This window comes from Triticum urartu, chromosome 5A (genome assembly GCF_056163025.1).
Source record: "Triticum urartu cultivar PI428250 chromosome 5A, HENAU_Tu73, whole genome shotgun sequence".
In the NCBI taxonomy this organism is placed as follows: Eukaryota; Viridiplantae; Streptophyta; class Magnoliopsida; order Poales; family Poaceae; genus Triticum; species Triticum urartu.
Window position 1 is genome coordinate 600,757,560 of NC_141877.1, and position 21,400 is coordinate 600,778,959.

General features: G+C 45.1%; 1 protein-coding gene and 1 pseudogene across 1 annotated transcript; one reads left to right on the forward strand and one right to left on the reverse strand.

Moving 5' to 3' along the window:
- The first annotated feature begins 3,131 nt into the window (after positions 1 to 3,131).
- On the forward strand, positions 3,132 to 4,021 carry LOC147973230 (pathogenesis-related protein 1 pseudogene; annotated as a pseudogene).
- A 9,085-nt stretch (positions 4,022 to 13,106) lies between these two features.
- On the reverse strand, positions 13,107 to 15,010 carry LOC125506159 (putative polyol transporter 6). Its single transcript, XM_048671022.2, has 2 exons — positions 14,807 to 15,010; positions 13,107 to 14,716 (listed from the first exon to the last, which is right to left on the reverse strand). The coding sequence occupies exons 1-2, from the start codon at positions 14,919 to 14,921 to the stop codon at positions 13,314 to 13,316; spliced, it is 1,518 nt and encodes a 505-aa protein (XP_048526979.2). The 5' UTR covers positions 14,922 to 15,010; the 3' UTR covers positions 13,107 to 13,313.
- Positions 15,011 to 21,400: the final 6,390 nt, after the last annotated feature.

The following is a 21,400-nucleotide window of genomic DNA, read 5'->3' on the forward strand; positions in this document are numbered from 1 at the left end:
GAAACACGAAAGGATACGGAACTGCAACTCAAATTCTCAAATCTAGAAGTGGCAACACGTGTCGGAGTGCGAAATAGTCCAAATGGTGGTGGTATGCGGAAGTGGTGATGGTGTATTGGTGGTTTGAGTGTGTATGCGGAAATGTGGGGCAGTGGTGGTAACTACACTGAAAAATTCACTTCTGTCAGTGTCGGTCGGACGCCCGGTCTGGGCCGGTCGTCCGGTCGTCGGACGTTCGGTGCCTGGGCGATTTTCGGGCACGGGATGAACAGCTAGGGTTCTAGGTGGAGATGGCGAAAATGGTCAAATCCGGATGATTTTGTGGATGGAAAGAATGGGGAAAGAGGGGAAAAGCTAGATCCACTCAAAACAGAGCAAATCCACGGATCCAAACCAACAAAATCTCAACACACTAACAAGTCAAAAAAAAACCGGGGCTATTTTTGTGGGGAATTTTTGAATTAGGACGAAAAACAACAAAAACTAGGCTAGAAACACAACGGGGTGGCTCCGAAATCATGATCAACGTGGCTCATGATACCAAGCTGATGTAGGGTAGGAACCCTATAGCCCGATCTTTCACGATAGGAGCGGATCCCGCGATGAACATGAGAACACAAGGAGGGAAACGAGGGAAAACACGGGGAAAACACAAGAGAAACACTAAACCAACAAGAACAAGTTACACATGTGATAGATCATCGGATACATAGGGTTCACACGGTACACGATCAACCAAGGACGATACAAGGGTAATGGTCTTCTCCGTGAGGAGGTCTTGATGTTCTTCCCTAAAGAGGGGTCTTGAATCCGCTTGGGGATCTTCTCCGTAGGAGGCTTGAATCTCCGAGGAGAAGGTAACCAAGTGGATGAGCAAAGCTCTCACACAAAATATGAGCTAATCCTTTGCTAACCCTAGAAAGTTGGACGAGGTGGAGTATATATAGTCCTAGTGCAAAAGAGGGGGCGAAGGGGTACATGGGCTGCGGCCCAACTCGAAACGGTGCACAGGCGTCAGACGTCCGGGGGTCACCGGTCGTCCGGAGGATCGCGAGGGTCCGGACGTCCGGTGCCTGTCGGACGTCCGTAGATTCTTCTCGGGTGGTCATCGGTCGGACGTCCGGTCGGGGTCGGATGTCCGGGCGTCGGATGTCCGTGGGTTTTGGCTCGGGTGTGGAAACGCCGGTCGTCCGGAGCCTGGAGGTCGTCGGACGTCCGGGATCTGTCGGTCGTCCTGAGCCTGGGGACTTCGATCTTCTCTTCTTCTTTGTCTCCGTCTTCACGTCCATCTTCCTCTTCCTCTTCCTCTTCTCCTTGCTCCTTAGCTTCTCCATGATACCTGAGAATGCACAAAGTGTCCGTATGAGGTAGTAGCCATGTCTCATGTGCATCAAAGTGGAAATGTGAGAGGAGAGATGTCACCTCGGTTTCAAGGGCTCTTGCACATGCTCGTGTCATGGGTCCAAGAGATGTCGTAGAAGATGTAGTTGGGTCCATGGGATGGCCTTGGGATACTCCGCATCAATTGGCATTGACAGAGGTCGGCAATCGAAGTCTAGATTGAAGATAACGAGATCATATTGTCCCTCTACATGTCTTATAGCGTAGGACAGGGACGGTATTTTTATTTGCCCTAATTTTCTAGTTTCTTTTTCCCTGAACTTTGATTGATATAGGCTATGGAGTGATGTTTTCTCAAAGAAAAAATGATCACCACATTTAGATAATAATGTAGTCACTTCAAGATCGCCCGTGAGATGTAAGCAAAGTGCAACAAATGTAGATAGTGCGTCATCATCTAAATTAATTTATCTGTCTCCATAGATGATGCCATATGATTCGTCCGACTGGAACATAATTTCATAGTATGCCAGCAATCCTAAGAAGCAAGATTAAATTAGGGGAAGATATTTAACTAGGAGACCTCAAAAGCCACCACTAAATTTCGATTATCCACAGAAGGCCGTTGGAAGTGATCAATGTAGATTTAATCCAGAATAATTGAAGGATTATGGTGGCTGGTTTGACTAATGTGCATAAAGCATCCCTAACTGATTCCTTATAATTTAAGTGAGTAAACCACTGAGTATCATAGAGGAGTATCTTCCCTACTCTAAAAAATGTGTGGTTCTTAACCGAACCCCTAAACTTAGCTCCCTAAAACTTACACTTGCCTCGTACATTTCATCGAACACTTGCTATGCGTCTTCACGGCAAGTGGTGATGATAGTAACCACGTCAGGACGAGCAACACGAGCGAGGAGGATGCGTCATCGGCGACCACATGACGTGTGGCCATGTCCCTCTTCGTTCATGCTGTTGGTTTCATCCGCGCTAGAGGCAACCACGCATAGGCCGCCTCCTCTATCTCGCCTTCGTCCGCTGCATCTCAAGCTCCGGCGACTGACGCCTCCACCACATTCTCGTCATCGTTCCGCTCACGTTCTGCTCTAGGGTGACCGGCGAATGGTGGGCCGCGGTGGGGTGCGGCGGCGGCGGTCCGGGGCTGGGCCGCGGATGGAACGGGAGGTGCGATGGCGTCTTCGGAGCGGAAAAAAAATTACTCCAGCCGGCCGCAGGCGAGTATATTTAGGGACTAAGAGGCGGCTAGAGTAAAAGTTATCCTCCTATGAAGCTTTTGAGGGGTCGGCTAGGTACCGATTAGAGAAGGACACCCGAATTTATCAATGCATTCCATGATTCCAATGTCAACTTGCTATACCAATTTCCTATGTCAAATAATTGGGCCATGTCAATGCATTCCAGTATGTAAATATCAGTGACGAAGCTACTCTGAAGAGTCAATCGCAGAAGAAATAACACTTTACAGGTTCCACGATGACTGACTAACTCAGTGAGCTGGACAGCTGCAGATAAAATGCGTTTTGGAACAATCATATCTCAGAAGAAATAACGCGTTACAGCTGTCACGATGACTGACTAACTCAGTGAGCTGGACAGCTGCAGATAAAATGCATTCTGTTCCATCAGCTTGAATTATTCCGACACGGTTTGCAAATTTTAAGTTATCTGAATTTCTTTTCTATTATCAGAGTTTACAAACTTAGCTTAGAGAAGCCATCGATCTTGTTCAGGCAGTATAAATACACAGCTCACGGTGGCAGCCTATATCATCGTTACAGATACATTCGCATACACATCTTCCCACCCTTAATTTTGTATTAGGCTTAGCAATGGAGTACTCGCCGAAGCTATCAGCGGTACTGCTCTTAGCTCTCGCGTCCGTCATGGTGGCCACGGCCCAGAACTCGCCGGAGGACTTCGTGGAAGCCCACAACGCGGCGCGCGCCGACGTGGGCGTCGGGCCGGTGATCTGGAACGAGACGGTGGCCGCGTACGCGCAGGCGTACGCGAGGCAGCGCCGCGGCGACTGCCGGCTGAAAACTTCTCCGGCGGGCCATCCGTACGGGGAGAACCTCTTCAGAGGCAGTGGGGCCGACTGGACAGCGGCGGACGCCGTGGCACTGTGGGTGTCGAACAAGCAGTACTACGACCACGACAGCAACACCTGCTCAGCGCCGGCGCTCAAGACGTGCTTGACCTACACGCAGGTGGTGTGGCGCGACTCGACGGCCATCGGCTGCGCCCGCGTCGTGTGTGCCAGCGGCTTCGGCGTCTTCATCATCTGCAGCTACAACCCGCCGGGCAACCTCTTGGGGGAGAGCCCATACTAGGCTATACGTACGTGTGTGGCTATGCATGCATGCTTGCGTTCATGTACGTAGCAGCGTATATATATTGAATAAATAATCGAGCTGTGATGATCACGGTCGACTGTGATAAGATGTTAACACTGGCTATGGATCTTACTACGATTCATGTAAGTTGTAGTTGTAGTATTGATCGACGCAAAAAATATGTAACTTGTATTGATGTACGTGCGGTGCTTATGGATGAATATATAGTCCTACTGTTATGTTGAGTAAGGTACTTGTTTGTGCCTCGCTACGGAAAAAAATCAGCACAAAAACCTACTAATCAATATATAGTCCTACTGTTATGGTGTATGGCGTTTAGGGCAACTCCAATACTGACCCGACACACTATTTGTCCGTAAACTGGTCTAGACTAGTCCGTGGACATAGATGAAAGAGTTGGCCATCCAACCACATTCCTTAAGTGTTCGTCCAGGTCCGGCCAATTTAAATTTCAATACATAGTGCGTGATCACATAGCGCCCAATCACAACAAAAGAGAGGCCGGTGTTCATAGTTTTTACATATCCGGTCACAAAAGTATCACAGTCCGGCAATCCATTCCGGACCGGCTATCCGAACCTCCACGCTCACTCTGTCACCGGCTCATCCTCGCCATCCGCATCTTTCTTGGCCGCCCCCTTCTCCGTCGTCTCTAGCCGCTCTTCCAAGCGCTTCAACATCCTAAGACGTGCGGCTTGCATGATCATTCTTACATCGTCATCCAACCCCTTCATCTTCAAGGTCAACATTTTTAAATCCTTCGAAGAGACCATGATCTCAACCCTCTTCTCTTCGAGCTTAGTCTTTTTTCTCTTCTACACCTTGGGTTGCCCACTCAACTTCAACCAAAAAATGCGAGAGGACGAAGTTCCTCTTCTTCACCTTACAGAACAAGTTGCATGTACGGGAAGACTACAAAGAAAAACATTGTGAACAGCTTGCATATTTGGCCAAATGACCAACACATAGAACATAGCCGGCCAAATGACTAACACATAGAACAACTTACTTGCTCGATGATTTGCGCACCACTTGGCCACCAACCTATTAGTTGTTTCAAATGGCCACAATACTTGCACATGCCTCTTGGATGATGTATATCATCGATGGTTGAACGACTTTGTCTCTCGGTTGCGGATGAGTTCGTCGCGGTAGGATATGATGCGGCCTGCTCAGGTCACTGAATTCCCCTCCATCTTGGCAGCCATCTTTCTTGGGCTCGCTGGCTATCGCGTGCATGATGGCATTGTCGTTTATGGTGCTCATCATGTCCGTCTCCGTGTGCCGTGCAGGGCTGCAGACACAACCCGGGGAGAATTGCCCCTATTGGATATTCATGATCGTCGTTGGCGTCACCTTCACCGTGATGGATATGTTCATGAAGCATTCCGACAGTGCGTCAGTCATGATGGCCACCCTTGTTTTCCTTGCGGGCTACCTCGTCTATGTCATGTGCATGGTGGCGTTGTCGTGTCCGGTCCTCGTCATAGCCACGGGCGCCATCTGCAAATTACACATTTGGTGTCCCATGCGGTACGTCCACCCTGAGTTGGCGCTCATGGTCATTGTTGGCCTCACCCTCGTGTTGTTAAACATGATGTGGGGCACACCGTTCGAGAAGCCTTCCATTGACTTCGACATGAAAGCAACATTTGTTGGCCTTGCTGGCTATCTCATCTATATCGTGTGCTCGATGGCACTATCGTGTAAGCTGTTGGATTCGATGAAGGATTCGTTCATCGTCGGCCTCACGCTCGTGCTGTTGCATATGTGCATGAAGCCTTTCAGTGTCTCCGACATAGTCCTCACACCACTTCTTGCACTCATGGCACTGTCCTTTCTAGTGGTGTTGTCGTTTCTAGTGGTCATGTGGCTAGGCGCCTGGGCCCAAATACTGCTTGCGCCAGACAAGTTCAACAATTACCCCAAGTTGGTGCCGGTGAGTATATATCATCGGCCTCTCCTTCATGGTGACAAAATGTATGTTGGACACACTGGTCGACATCTCTGAATCCTTCGCTACCTTCCCTTCCATTTTCTCCCACGCAAAAGCCACACTCGTTGGCCTCGTTGCCTTCATAAACCATTATCGGATCACCTACTTGGTGCATGATGAGGTATGTCACCATTCTATCCCTCACCTTGCTACCGCTGGTGTCGGGGAAGCCCAAGTCCAGGTGCGGCAAGCAGTGCTACAAGTCGGCCATCATCATCGCCCTAGCTCTAGTGTTAACAATGCAGATGCAGCCGCTATGCACTCCCACCAAGAAGCCTGCCTTGATCCATGAATCTCCATTCCCCGCAACAATTGCCTCCACCTTGGTTTTGGGTGAGTTCATTAGGTTTTCCGAGGAAACGAGGGTGGAACACAAGATGGGTATGGAGAAGGTCATCTTAGGATTCAATCTGCTCGTCGAGGAGTGTAAGGGAGTGATCCAGAGCTTCGTCGTCCACACAATTATGATCCTGATGACTCCCATAGGCGGCATGGTGTACTATGTATGTGGCCAGTACACCGAATGGATGGACAGCCTAAGTAAAAAAGGCAAGGGAACTGATAGAGGGCCGGCATGGGATCAACACTCTAACGGCAACGGAATTTAAAGATGAGACTATTTCCAAGGCAAAGATGAAAAAAGAAAAGGACATTTCGGTGGCGAAGATTATTGCTGAGGACCAAATGCACCAACTTTCATGGGGTTTGTTTGGGACAGACAGACCCAAAACAAACACCTCAGAGGTGTTAGCGGTTCTAAAAGAAGAACCCATCTGTGTTTCTGGATAGCCATCACTTGAAACATTAAATATCTCAACTCATTGTCACAAGGCCTCTATATATGCATTCTGCTCCAGGTATTTGTGTTGCATCCTACATATATAACAAGTGTGACAAATGGTAATAAAAGTTTTTCATGTCTTCTTTTGCGAAAATTATGTTTATTGATGTTGATGGAGAGTGAATCATTCTTTTATGTTGCTGTATGTAACTATGTATGCAGGGAGAATTTTTTCCAAGTGTGCAGTATGCATGGGGGAGTATTGCTATGTGCACAAAAGTTAACGACGGTCCCGGCTTAGCACTGCGCTAGTTGTAGTGCTCGTGTGGATAGGGACGACACCGCTAGACTGCTTAAGGCTTGCACCACCGTTACGCGGTCACAACTCCTCCATGTTTGGGCTCGCAGCCTCATCCCCGGCGCATCGCCTGCTAGCAGCACCACCGTGGCCCGCTCGTCCCCAGCCCCCAGGGCTCCGCTCGCACCACCACAACTGGTTCCAACTGGCTGCAGTGGATTGAAGTAAGTGGCACGGCCAGAGGAGATGGTGTGGTGACCGGTATAGGGGAAAATATCTGGTGCATCGGAGCTTGTGGTGCTACCGGTGCACCAAACTCACATTGTGCTTTTAAAATGTTCAAAAAATTATACATAAAAATTAGTACGCTAACACAACATCAATGTAGGTTGTCATGAAATTTCAAGTCAAAATTCGAAACATAAGTCGAAAAACAAGAATGACAAATTCAACGCTGAATAGTATATAAACTTGGGCTTTAGACTTGGCCCATTATAACACTGATGTCAAATTTGTCAAATTTGTATCTCAAAAAATATTTTGAATTTGTATACGAAATTTTGTAACATCATACGTTGGTGTTGCATTAACGTGCTAGAATTTTCTCAGATTTTTAAAAATGTTCCATAGCATCCGGTGCATCGGATACATTCCCACAGATATAGATCGGATGGAGAAAGGGGGCGCAAGAAAGCAGCATAGGGGGTAGTGTACGTGTAATCCATACGAAACGTGGCCCCTGACGGGTGTGGCTTTTTCTTTTGATTAACCTAACGGGCGTGGCTATACCTCGTGTGGAGCAACTAATCAGCGGGTCACTTTGGATGGGCTGGGAAGCCTGCCACTTGACGCGCTCTCAGCAGCCGTCATGTGTTCCTCATTTTCTTCGTACGTGTTTTCGGCTTTTAGATGGTCTTTTTTAGTTTTTTAGCTTTTCAGTTTTTCTTAGCTTTTGAATCAACTTAAAAAAATCATGAAAAATACGTTTTTTTCTTCCTCGAGAGACATGATTTACTTCTCGTGGAAGCACAGATTTGCTCTGTGAGAGGCATAATCGGAAAAGTAAATGAAAACGTGCTTTTTTTCGTTCTACGTGAGGCACGGATTTGCTTCCACGAGGCGCAGTCGTGCATGAAAAAAAATGTTTTCATTTTTTTCTTTCTACGAGAGGTACCGATTTACTTCTCGTGGAGGCACGGAGTTGCTTCCATGAGTCGTGTCTCTCGGAAAAGAGAAAAACATATTTTTGCCTTCCACGAGAGGCACAAATTTGCTTCCATGAGAGGCAAAGTCGTGCAACTTGGAAAAGGAAACAACGCGCTTTTCTTTTCACGAGAGACACGAATACACTTTTGGCACATATTTGCTTCTATGGTGCCTCTCAAAAAAGGAAAAGAAATGTGGTTTTTTTCTTTCACGAGTGACACGGATTTACTTTTCATGGAGTCATGGATTTGCTTCCGTGGGAGGTACAGTCATGCCACCCTAAAAAGGGGAAAAACCCTTTTTTTCTTTCCTCAAGAGGCATGCATTTCCTTCTCGTCAAAGCACGGATTTGGTTCTGCGAGATCATGCCTCTCGTAAAAGGGGAAAGAAAGTGTTTTCTTTTTTTCCTTTATCCTGGAAAGTACGATTTAATTCTCGCAGTGGCACGGATTTCTTCCTCAAGAGGCACAGTAAAAGTAAAAAAAAACATATTTTTTTGTCTTTTCGAGACGCATGGATTTTTTTCTCGTGGAGGCATGAATTTGCTTTTGTGAGAGGCACACTCGTGCCCCTTCGAAAAGGAAAAAATGCGCTCCCGGTTCGGTTTTTTTGTAAAAAAATTCAAAACCTATCAACATGGTATCTAGTTTTGAAGATCTCGATGCGAGTATCCAATGGTGAAAACAGTTTAAAATTTAGACGCGTGGTTTAAGAAATAAAACATTTTGAATAAACAAGTCTAAAAAAAGGAAAACCTCCAGATTGTGACAAGTGGCATGCATGCAGTGCACCGCTTGTCGCAACCTGAGGAGGGGAGTGATCTTTGCAAAAAATACTCCTTAATTATTGATTTCGAATACCTCCTCGCTCCACGCGAGTTGGACGGTCGCCTAGCCTAAAGCGAGCGCATTACAGAGAAGGCCAATTGCATGCGAGAGTCCACTATAACATTTATTTTCTTGTTTTCATGTTTTCTTTTGTTTCTTTTTTACATTTATTTATAATTCCAAATTTTTCTAACATATATATGAAAAACATATGCCTTACATATGTTTTTCAAAAATATTAGATGTGTATAAAATTATATTTTGATTTATATAAAAATATATACTGAGTATAGGAAAGGTAGACATAAGCAAAGTAAGTTTTTAAAAATGTTAATCATTTACTTGGGAAATGTTAAACATGTAAAAAAAATGTTCCTGATGTATAGAAAAGGTAGACATAAAGCAAACTAAGTTTTAAAAATGTTAATATTTTACTTGGGAAATGTTAAACATGTATAAAAAAATGTTCCTGATGTGCAGAAAAAATATATAATGTGTATGAAAAGAGTAGACTTCCAAAAATAAATATTTTGAAAATATAATCATCTGTATCAAAATGTTAAACGTGTACGAAAAGATGTTCCTAATGAATAAAAAAATGTAGAACGTGTATTAAAAAATTAACATAAAAAATTGGGAAAAATATTCATCATATATGTCAAATATGTTAAACGTGCATAAAAAATGTTCCTGGTGTCCATAGAAAATGTACAATGCGTACAAAAAATAGTCATGAAACAGAAATATTTGAAAATGTTAATAATCTATTTAAAAAATGTGAAATGTATAAAAACAAATGTTCCTGATGTATACGAAAAATGTAGAACATGTATGAAAAAATTAACATAAAAATTAAAATTTATAAATTGTAGATAACATATAAAAATTTATTGGTCATATTTTTTAAAAAAATTAAACATTTATTAAAAATATTCCTGATATATACCTAATATGTACAATGTGTATGGAAAAATTAGTAATCAAACATTAATTCTTGAAAATGTTAATCACCTAAAAAGTTCTAAACATGTACCAAAAAATATTCGTGGTGTATAGACAAAATATTAAGTGCGGATGAAAAATGTCGACATGTGTCGAAGAAAAAAGGAAAAAAAAGATGAAAACCTAAGAAGTGGAAGAAAGAAACAAAAGAAACACCCCGAGAACAAATAAAAATAAAAAAACCCCAAAAACTGTTAAAACCGATGAGGACACAAACAAAGATAAAGAAAAATAAAAAAATGAAGACAAACTAAGAAAACTAATGAAAACTAAGAAAGAAATAAAAAACAAAGAAAAATAAAAAAAACCTAGAACAGAAAAGAAACAACCAAAGAAAGAAACAAAAGAAAACCAAAGAGAAAAAGGAAACACGAAAATCAGCGAAAATATAAAATCCAGGGAACAGACATATGAAAACCGAAAATGAAAGAAAAAGCAGGTGAAGAAATAAAAAACGAAATAACTTACCTAAAATACAGGCCAAAACCGAGAAGAAATCCACACATGAAAAAAAGACACAGAAGAAAACCACGAAGTTAACCCAGCGAACTTTTTTTTTGACGGGAAGGCCATCATGGCCGCTTTATTGTTCACAAAATGCTTACATCATCCGCTAGAGCAACTGAGAGAAAACCCGGGGGTGTGTCCATCCACAAGCCGGAGGTTCCACACGTCCCTTCTGAGCTAATATATGAGCAACCATATTTGACTCTATTGCAATGTTCTACTTCGACCTTCCTGAAATCTTCCATCATGTTACAACATTCATCAAAGATTGGAGCAGCCACCATGGAATGCCCACTGTTGCTTTTTAGGGACTCGACCACAATCAAATTGTTCATCTGGATCAGAAGAGTTTTTATCCCAAGTTGTAGAGCTAGCTCAAGGCCTTTCACCAGTGCAACTGCTTCAGCTGCTACAATATCGGCTGCATATTCAAGCTTGGTGATGCAGCAACGAAAGAGCCAAGGTGATCTCAAATGACAGCTCCACATGACCCTGAGTAACTTTCTTCATTAAAGGATGCATCAACGTTAAGTGACAGCTGACCAGATAGCGGCTTCCTCCAACGATTCATACGCGGCGTCGCGACAGGTTTTCCCATTTGCGCGCACATAGTTAAGTGCTAAGGCTCGGATTGCTGGACCAGTTCTCGCCGGCGCTTGCACCTCTTCCTTCTTCACAATTTGACGCCGCTGCCATCACATATACCAGCTGGTAGCCACGATCATCTGTGGGATTTGAACTACGTCCAAATATTGCTTCCTATTAGTCGCATTACATAACAGATTCTCTAAGATTTCTGCTCCTGACAAGTGTGGTGTGCATGCTTGTTCTATGATTTCAAGTAATCATAGAGCGTGCCATACTTCTTTTGCTCGACTGCACATGAACAGGGTGTGCGCTACATCCTCCGCATGTATTTGACACACTGGGCATTAACCAGAAGTTGAGATATGGCGATTAGCCAGTACATCCATACATGGAATAGCATTGTGAAGGCATCTCCATACAAATATACCTTCCCTGGCATTTTAAGATTCCATATAATCTTCCATATTGGATGTGACACTAATCCACTAATTCCTCATGTACTTGAGTTTTGGGCCAAATAGGAATCCTCCCACTACATGTAGTAGGCCGATCGGACGGCAAAGGTACCAGACTTTGTGAGATGCCATGCGATAAAGTCATCTGTATCGTACTGGAATAAAGGAATTTACAGTATTCTTTCTGCATCAATGTTCCAAAAAATTGTCCCTGATAATTTGCTCATCCCATCCTCCATTGACAGGGTCTATCAATTCATTCATAGTGGTTAGAATTCTGTTGCCGCGCACCGTAATTATCTTCCTAAAAGAGCTATTTGGGATCCAACTATCCTCCCAAATGTTGATCTTCATGCCATTTCTCACTCTCCAAATACACCTTTTTTTGAAAGTCTGAATGCCAGCTCATATACTCTGCCATACATAGGAGGAACCTTTCTTGAGTTGACAGTTTAGGATATCTCTAGATGGGTAGTACTTGGACCTTACAACCATGGGGCAAAGAGATTCCTAATTCTCAACGAGTCTCCAACATTGTTTCGCGAGCATAGCCAAATTGAAACTATTAACATCGCGAAAGCCTAAGCCTCCTTTCTCCTTTGAAACAGACACCTTTCACCAAGCAAACCAATGCATCCTTCGCTGATTTTCTCCATCACCCCACCAGTAATGCGATATGATATCAGTGATTCCTTTGCATTTTTTTTAGGAAATTTGAATACACTCATCGCATACATTGGTATGGCTTGGGCTACTGCCTTAATCAATGCCTCTTTTCCCGCCATAAGATAGTGTTCTTTCCTTCAACTGTTCATCGGTTTTTGGATTCTCTCTATCAAGTGCTTATAGCAATCCACTCGATCCACACCTATCATTGAGGGTAATCCCAGATATTTATGAGAGAGAGATTCTGTCATAATATCAAGTGTCTGGCACACCTCAACTTTGTCCTCCACATCTGTGTTTGCACTGAAATAAATAGATGATTTGGCCATGCTCACCCGTTGCCCTAAAGCCGCACAATAGTCATTTAAAATTCCCTTCAAGGCAACAACATTCGTATCATCCACCCTCATAAGAATCAAGGAATCATTGGCGAAGAGTAAATGAGATATTACCGGGGAATCACGACACACTTGTATTCCTTCCCCCTGCTCCTAGCACATAGCAAGAAGAGGTAAGCCCCCCCCCCCCCCCCTGTCTTAAACCCCTAATAGGAACAAACGAATTTGTTTCATTAGAGTTGAACCGGACCTTATACTCGACAGAGGTCACATATGACATGATTAGTCCAATTCATCGCTCATCGAACCCCAACTTGCCAAGGATTGCCTTAAAAAAACCCATTCAACACTATCATACGCTTTATGCATATCAAGCTTCACAGCACATAGACCAATTTTACTTTTCCTTCTCTTTTTCATCGTGTGTAGACATTCATAAGCCACTAGTATAACATTGTCCGTGATTATCCTCCCTGGTGCGAACGCACTTTGAGTCTCACTAATAATCTCTGGAAAGGAAAGGTTTCAACCGAGCAGCTAGCATTCCCAGCGAACTAAACTCAATGAACCGGAACGAAACACCATGGATGAAGAAAAAAAAACAGACGGAACGGGCCGGCCAGTAGCTACAGTGCGGGGCCGAAGCTTCAAGGCAGACCGAAGGAGCACTTGCACTGAAGCGAGATATAAACATTTCCCATAAAATTCCCATTCTTTCTCTGAAGATCGTTTTGGAAATTTCTTGTCAACACTCACGACAGCTACTACAATACAGTACTGATAGGTTATCTTTCTCTTTAATAAACCTTCCAAAGTGCAGCACTATTTGTAATAAAAAGCCACTACTATTAAAATCCTATGACCAAACACTACGGCCATGCGAAGTGTGGACACGTCCTGGTACATGGTTTGTACCGTCACCGTGAAACACTATGCCTTGCTGTCGGCCACCGGCGACGACGACGGCTGCTGCCTCCGCCGGGCGTGCCAACCCTGGCTGAACACCTCCTCGATCTCCTCCAGGGGCCTGCCCTGCGTCTCCGGGCAACAGAAGTAGAAGAACGTGGCAGCCACCACCGCCAACCCCGCGAAGAGGAAGAAGGCGCCGCCGATGGTGATCGCCTTGTACAGGGTGACGAAGGTCATGGACACGCCGGCGTTCATTATGCGGTTGATGGCCACGCCGATGCTGGCGCCCTGCGCGCGCAGCCGGAGCGGCCAGACCTCTGAGCTGTAGGCCCAAGTGATGGGCCCCACGCCGACGGAGAAGGAGGCGACGAAGGTGAACACCGTGGTGATGGCCAGCACGACCGCCCAGGGCGCGCCGTGGCCGTGAGGCGAGTGCTCGATGACGGTGAGGCCTAGGCCGAGGCAGGTTAGCGAGGCGACGATGCCGGCCAGGCTGGACAGGTAGAGTGGCCGCCGGCCGACGCGGTCGACGAGCAGGATCGCCGTCATGATGAACACCGTCTTCGTCACGCCCACCCCAATGGTTGCCGCGAGGATCTTGTTGCGGGTGGCGATGCCGGCCGCCTTGAAGATCCGCGGGCTGTAGAGGACCACGGCCTCGATCCCGCTCAGGTGCTGGAAGAAGTGGATGCCCAGGCCGGCCACGAGGACGCGACGGACGGTCGGCGTCGGGTGTATGAACATCTCCTTCAACACGCCTTTGCCGCCGCTGCCGGTCGCGGGCGCGGACGCGTCGTCTCCCTCGACGAACCCGGCCGCGCTCTTGATGTCCGCGAGCCGCACGTCGGCCTCTCCCGCCGTGTTGCAGACCTTCCGGAGGACCGCGAGCGCCTCGTCCGGGCGGGCCTGCATGACGAGCCACCGGGGCGACTCCGGCATGGCCAGGACGCCGAGGGCGAGCACGGCGCTGGGGAGCGCGCCGAGCCCCAGCATGGTGCGCCAGCCGTAGACCAGCGGCAGCTTGGCGAGGAAGTAGTTGGACACGTAGCCAATGAGGATGCCGAAGCTGATGCAGATCTCGGGGAGCGAGGTGAGCGAGCCGCGGATGTCCGCGGACGCGATCTCGGCGGCGTAGACGGGCGCGATCATGAGCGCGTAGCCGACGCCGACGCCGGCGACGCAGCGGCCGGCCAGGAGCGTGGCGAAGTTGGGCGAGAGGCCCATGAGGACGGAGCCCGCGAGGAAGATGCAGGCTGCGAGCGAGATGGTGCGGCGGCGCCCCACCCAGTCGGAGACGCGGCCGGCGGTGAGGGAGCCGGCGAGCGCGCAGACGTTGAGGATGCCGGCGAGGACCTGCACCTGCGTGTCGTTGGTCCCGAGGTCCTCCTTGATGAACAGCATCGCGCCGCTCATCACGCCGGTGTCTGCATCCACAAGATCACACATCTAACTTCACTTACAGAACAGGGGATGGACATGCATGCATGGTACTCCATTTCGTTCTGATCACGTACCGTAGCCCATGAGGATGGAGATGATGGAGCCGATGACGGAGCAGGCGACAGCGTACTTGTTCGTCCTCCCACCCCCATCGCCGCCATTCTTCTTCCCCTGCTCCTCCACTCCCATGGCTGATGCCCCTCCGAGTCAGAGAGAGAGAGAGAGAAACGAACTACTAGAAATGGCAGGTACGTCCTCCTGGCAGGAGTGTGATTTGCATCGCGGGTGACTAGGGCCGGATTGGACTAACCATCCGCATGCAGCTTTATACTCTACTTAACACTCACGGCCAGCTTGCTAGAACCTGGCTAATATCTCGGGATTCAGATGGGGGTACCAACTAACCTTGACTTGATGCATGCATGCAAGGATAAGGGCTAATTTACTGTGTTGCCTTGCGTCAGATCAGAGCGGATCAGCGGAATCCATCCATGGCTAGAATTAGTCTTTCCTCCCAAAATAAGCATCCAGTGGATAAGACCATAAACCCGTCCAGCACGATTCTTCTACAGCAATCTATCCCATGATGGCATCCAGCTTTATTAACGTAATGAAACACAGGCGCTGTGAGCGTCTACAGCGGGCAGGATGGCTGTGGAGTGTGGATGAGAGTGGTACACTAGAAGCATTACAGCTGTTCATCGTCACAAACTTGTGTTACAGCATTAGAAACAAGCTCTCTAAACTGAAATTTGGGGTTTTCGTCGGTGAAGTCTTCCCTCCCCACGTCCCGCATATCTTAGTCAAGTCAAATCTTTTGAAGAGCCTCCATTAGTAGGTGAGAAAGGTAATTGCATTAACTCAATCAAGTCAAATTAAATCAAATCCTTCTAGCTATATGTCGGACACAAACAATCAAATCAACTATTTTGCATCCACTCAATCAAATCAACTACTCCCTCCGTCTCATAATATAAGAGCGTTTTTGGCACTATACTAGTGTAAAAAACGTTCTTATATTATGGGACAGAGGGAGTAGTATTTTGCATCCACTCAATCAAATCAACCTGTTGGTGGGTGCAAGGCAATTGCATTAACTCAATTCAAATCATTCTAGCTATATGTCGGACACGGACAATCAAATCAAATCAAAATTTTGCATTGAGTCGATCAAATTAGAATGTTTTATTAACTCAATCAAATCACTTCCTGCATTAGAATATGGTGGGTGTAAGGCATATATCAGACATGATTGGTATTGACTCACTAGAATATTTATGCCCTCATTGCAACACACTGGAAAATTATAAAATGTTTGGTATCAACGGGGAGAGCCTCCTAGTGCAATGGAAAGTGCGTCCTGCTTCCATTTAGGCCATCTGGCTTTGAATCTCCTCACCTACCAGTATCAAGGTACAATGCATAACTGTAATAATAAAGGGAAACTTAAATCAAGTTATATTGCAACAGAACGATGTCTCACAACTACTCCATCGTGATATACTCTACTCTAATGATCAAAGTTGTTCTCATTGTAGACTAGGTAGTAGTCTGAGCCTCCCTGGCATGGAGCATCCCATGGACATCATCATGAACCCGTCATCAAGCCTTCAAGCCTGAAGTGGATAAATGACAAGGGCTAGTGCAGGAGCTATCGAGAGTGAGGTAACTTCTCTCCTAATTGAGCTCCCTCTGCATTTAGATGGGACATGGCTAATACATCAGAGTGGAACCTTGTGTGTGATTATGTACGATGACAACATCCACGGAGAAGTGAGGAATCAATGCCATGTCCATAAAGAGGGCCAACGATGATAGCTAGATGGAGTCCCAGAGAGCTGAGACAAGGAGAAGCTCTCTGGACACCCTGCGACCCCAGGGCTCTGGACCCCTGGGTTCCCGACCTCCAACGACATTGCTCTCTAGATACCCCGGATCCCCTGGGTCTAGTGGTTTGCTCTCTAGGTACCTCGGGTCCCCGACCTACCCTGGAGCTCCTCCATGCCAGCATGCATCTAATGGGAAATGTCCCTTGTACCCCCACTTTCCCCTCTTTCCTTAGAACATATATATTTGGTACCTCCCCCCTTTTCTAGGGTTAGCAAAGTATAGAGTAAGACTTAGAGAGAGCATTGCTCGATCTATCCTCCCCTAGTGGGATCAAGCCCTCCAATTGTGGAGAAGATTCCCATAGGCATAACATTCACTCTACTTTTTTATATACTGGTTGAATGCTCGTGTGATGCCATGGGATAACCAACTTAGATATAGAGACACCAAAACATCATCATAATTTGTCAATGTGTACGTTGTGTTTAATTAACAAGGTCATATTTGTTACAACATAGGCTGCATAAAGGCGACCTAGGTGAGCACAAATGAAGAGGGTAGTGAGTACAACCAGTGTTTAATTAACAATGTTGCTATGTTGTTGGTTGTATAGGCCACGCTCTTCTGGGCCTAATCTTAGATATAGAGACATCAAAACATCATTATAATTTTGCAATTTGCACGTTGTGCTTAATTAACAAGATCATATTTATCATAGCATAGGCCGCATAAAGGCGAGCTTACCTGGATGATCACAGATGAAGAGGGTAGTGAGTAAAACCAGTGTTTAATTAATAATGTCGCTATGTCACTGGTTGTATGGGCGACACTCTTTTGGCCCTATTGATGGTACTGAAACCCATCAGTAGTCCTAGTAGGGTGCAGAGCACGACCAGATGTTCCAAAAGGGATCACACATAGGGAGTCCTTAGCTTGCACGCCAAGATGAAGAAACTTTCAGAAGACAGACCCCCCGCAGGGCGAAGGGCTCTTGCCACGTCCTGGCCTACTGGGTCCTAAGGTTGGCCCATGTGCAGGCCTCCCGCGAGATGGGCCACATCTCCCCCCAGTTTAGTTCACCGTCGCCTACATGGCCTCGCCCCTCACCAACACACATTCATTTATTTAAGTAGAAAAATGGGAGATCACACACTCACTTTTCATCCCTATGCATCACGACATCCCTTAGAGAGGCATCACTCACCTATTCCCATCGCACGCAGAGACCCCCGCACAAATACCCTCCCATCAACACCCTCGGGCGATGGCTCAATCCCCTCAAACGCGACAGACCCCTCGAGTTGTCCCCTGGTTCATCAGATTGTACTTTCATCGAGCTCGTGTTGCATGTAAATCCATAGAGCGTGTCATCACCAACTCAATCCGCTATGACCTGGCCTCCAAGGCAGCCGGTTCCAGTAGGGAAGAGTAGAAGAGCTGCCCCCCAGGCAATGGAGATCACAAGATCAGCGTATAATGAATATGATTAATTAGCCTTGCTATTTCCTTATTTATCATTCATTATGCATTATTTTCTTCTTTAATTGTACGAGTTGGTGGAGAGGATGATAATTGATGGTGCATAAACCTGTTAGGACCCTCGGTTGGGTGGTGAACGCAGCCGGAAGTACCAGACCGGAGACCACACGAGGAGTTTACCCAAGTTCGGAGCTCCCGGAAGGAGCAACACCCTACATCCTGCTTTGTGTTTGTATTCATTGTGGAGTACCTCGTGCAAGGGTTAAAATAGGGGATGGATCATGATACTATCGACACGACGGGAATCAGGCAAGTTTGTCGTTAGTGGCGACACAGACGGCAGAGAGAGAAAACATGATGGCAAAGAGTTTGCCGACAGTTAGCTGACGACAAAGGTTTTCGGCAAAGCCTAAATCGGCAAAGAGCTACTTTGTCCTTGCCTTTCTATATGGTAAAGAGTTTGTCGTCAGTGTCACATGATTTCTGTCAGCTGGAAATGGCATGACGACAAAGAAAAGCAATTTGAAGGGCCTGGACCCTAACCGATGGCGTCAACACTTTGCTGTCAGCCGGAAAAAAATAGTTCTTTGCCAACAGCTGAAAAAAACAGATGGCAAAGAGTATGGTTCTATGGATGTAGATCCTCATGGCTACCCCTAGCTCCCACCTTACATAGATGGCGGGGGCTAGAGTTTTACAAGAGATCAATCTGATCTCGGCGGCCGCCATCCTGGCTTGCTCGCCAAGATGATCATTTGCCGCCTATTCGGGCTCCGTGGATCCATCTTATGGTTAGGCCTTAGCCTATCTCCATGGGCCCGGAGAGAGGCTTGCTGCCGGGCTCCCAACGAGAGGCCACCCTTGGTGTATTACATTGTCAACAGCCCTGGGAGTGTTTAGAGTTGGAGTATCTTGGTCTTCGGAGCGAGAACTCAGGCGGGCTCCTTACATCCTTGTGGCCTGCTTTCATATGCCTGGCCTTAGGAGAGACTTCGGGAGTGTACACCCTTTTAACTTCTAATTAAGCAGTGCCTGGCCTTAGGATTAGTTACTACTCTACTAGGTTTGCTCTACCTCATTGATGCATTTGACATGACTTTCACAGTAATAGGTTAGCTTATCTTAGTTTACGCTCAACGTGCCTCGGTCCCGTGAGATATTTTTGAGGGAAAAAAAGAATATCCACTATAAGGTTCTTTATAAAATCCGCATGTACACTTGAGTGTACTTTTATCAAACAAGGTATGTTGTATGTGCTTGTTGTGCAAGTAGTTTATTTTTCTCTCGTATCGTAAGATACATTACTTCTATGAATTTTTGCAACATTACATTTTATAGTAGATAATGGGAAAATGAAATGTTTTTTACTTGAGTTGCCCATTGGTGACAATTGAAATGACCACTATAAACAGAGGGAATTAAAACAATTGAATGTCACCCTAAGTTATGATTGTGTTTCTTTCAAATACTGCCATTATTGCCGAATCACACAAACCTATAATGTTTTAGTAAGAACCCTGAGAGCAGCGATTCGGTGCCCAGACTCATCTGCACCTGCGATGAATCAAAAATTCAAAACAAATACTAGTTTTTTTTAAAAAAAATCCATTTTTTGTATAGTAGATAATTTGGTGCGTGAGGTGCGCTCTGAATTTCAGGTCATTTGGACATCTAAGTAGCTCTCCGCAAAAAAAGACAAATTTGTGGTCATAAAAAAGTTTTTTGTTCATGCATTTTTCTAACCTAATTTGTCTTTTTTGCTGAGAGCCATTCATATGTCCAAAGGATCTGAAATTTGGAGCAAACCTCACGCACCAAATCATCTACTCATATGTCATTCCTTATTCTCGATTTCTCACGTGTAGCACTAGCAGTACATTCAAATAGATTCCTTATGTGGACAAAAACTAATTTGTAAAGCACCTTAAAGTCTTTTGTTGTTCAGATATTACTTCAAAATGTTAGTTCGACACTATTGATATTTTTATTTGAATTGTATTTTAATTTTAGTGGTCATTCAAGTGCGATTTCTGAGTATTTGCAGCATGTAATTGATTGTAAGAAATGTCGTAATACATTATCAAGGAAATCCAATCTATAAACTATTTGTTGATCTAAATATCGTTGATCTTTCTCTCACTCTCTCTCTCTCTCTCTCTCTCTCTCTCTCTCGAATTTTAGTTGTTAATTGCTTACACCATGATATTAAGACCAGTTGAAGGATTGCACCTCCACGGATTGAATACGAGAAAAATTCAGGATGCTTTCTAACATAACTTGTTCTTCTTCTTTCACAACCTATCAAAACACCGCATGGACAAACAATATATTACTGTCCTTACGCAGCAACACGACCATAGGGATGTCTCACTCTTAAAAAATACAACTTGAGGGGCAACACAATATTATGTATCCATTTTTATATTGGCGTGGTATCATTTGGTTAAGTTTGCAAGGTGCATTGCACGTGCAAGCTTACTAGTGGTTCCAAGCTCTCCACTCACAGCAGAAACACCTCGCTCCAAAGCAAATTGAACCTAAGAGTCGTATGAGTCTCGAGGTGCAAATGGCATCGTCAAAATATTTCTATCCATTACTTAAGCACCCCAACACAGATGCGGATTTGGTGAACATAGTTCCACGCTCACCCCTTATGAATAGTAAATTCAAACAAATACTAGAAAAAATTAAAAAAAACTGATTTTTTTGCAACATGCAAAGTCGACCGGTATACTCGCGTATGAAGTTTCACAAAGAAATTACATTCATGGTATTATGGGCAAAAATAAAAAATCGAAGCTATATTAAAAAACACTATTTGATGAATAGCAAGGCCTCGATTGTATTTTCTTCACTAAGAATACCACGGGTGTTATTTCTTCACAAAAATTCACACATGAGTAGAATGTTCAACCAAGTTTGATACTACAAAATTGCAGAATTTTTTGAATTTGTCTTGTATTTTTTTTAATTTACTATTCATGCGAGTGCACATGGAACCATGTTCACCTTATTATTTTTGCCCCAACACCAACAAAAGAAATAAAAAATACATACCATTTATGTGAAAATATCACAAAGTTGGACTAACAAGCAAAAATTCTACATGATACTAACATCTAATGACTTGGTGCTAGAAGTAGCACATGAGCTAAGCAATGATGCAAATAGATATTGTGAATATCAGCTAAGTGCTAACACATTTTCAAGGTGGAAATGATTAAAATATGTGTTTATTAGACATACCCACATCTAGTATCAAGTGCAACCCTAAACTTGTAATGGTACCGTCAACAAGTGGAATGGTTGATGCAACACTATAGGAAATTGGTCGTTTAACGAGCATTTGCCTCTTTGCA

Bases quoted from the DNA above. Each gene is read 5' to 3' on its own strand.
- LOC125506159 (XM_048671022.2), bottom strand. From the start codon at position 14,921: ATGGGAGTGGAGGAGCAGGGGAAGAAGAATGGCGGCGATGGGGGTGGG. The intron at 14,717-14,806 runs GTACGTGATCAG...TTGTGGATGCAG, and splicing joins CTCCATCCTCATGGGCTACG to ACACCGGCGTGATGAGCGGC.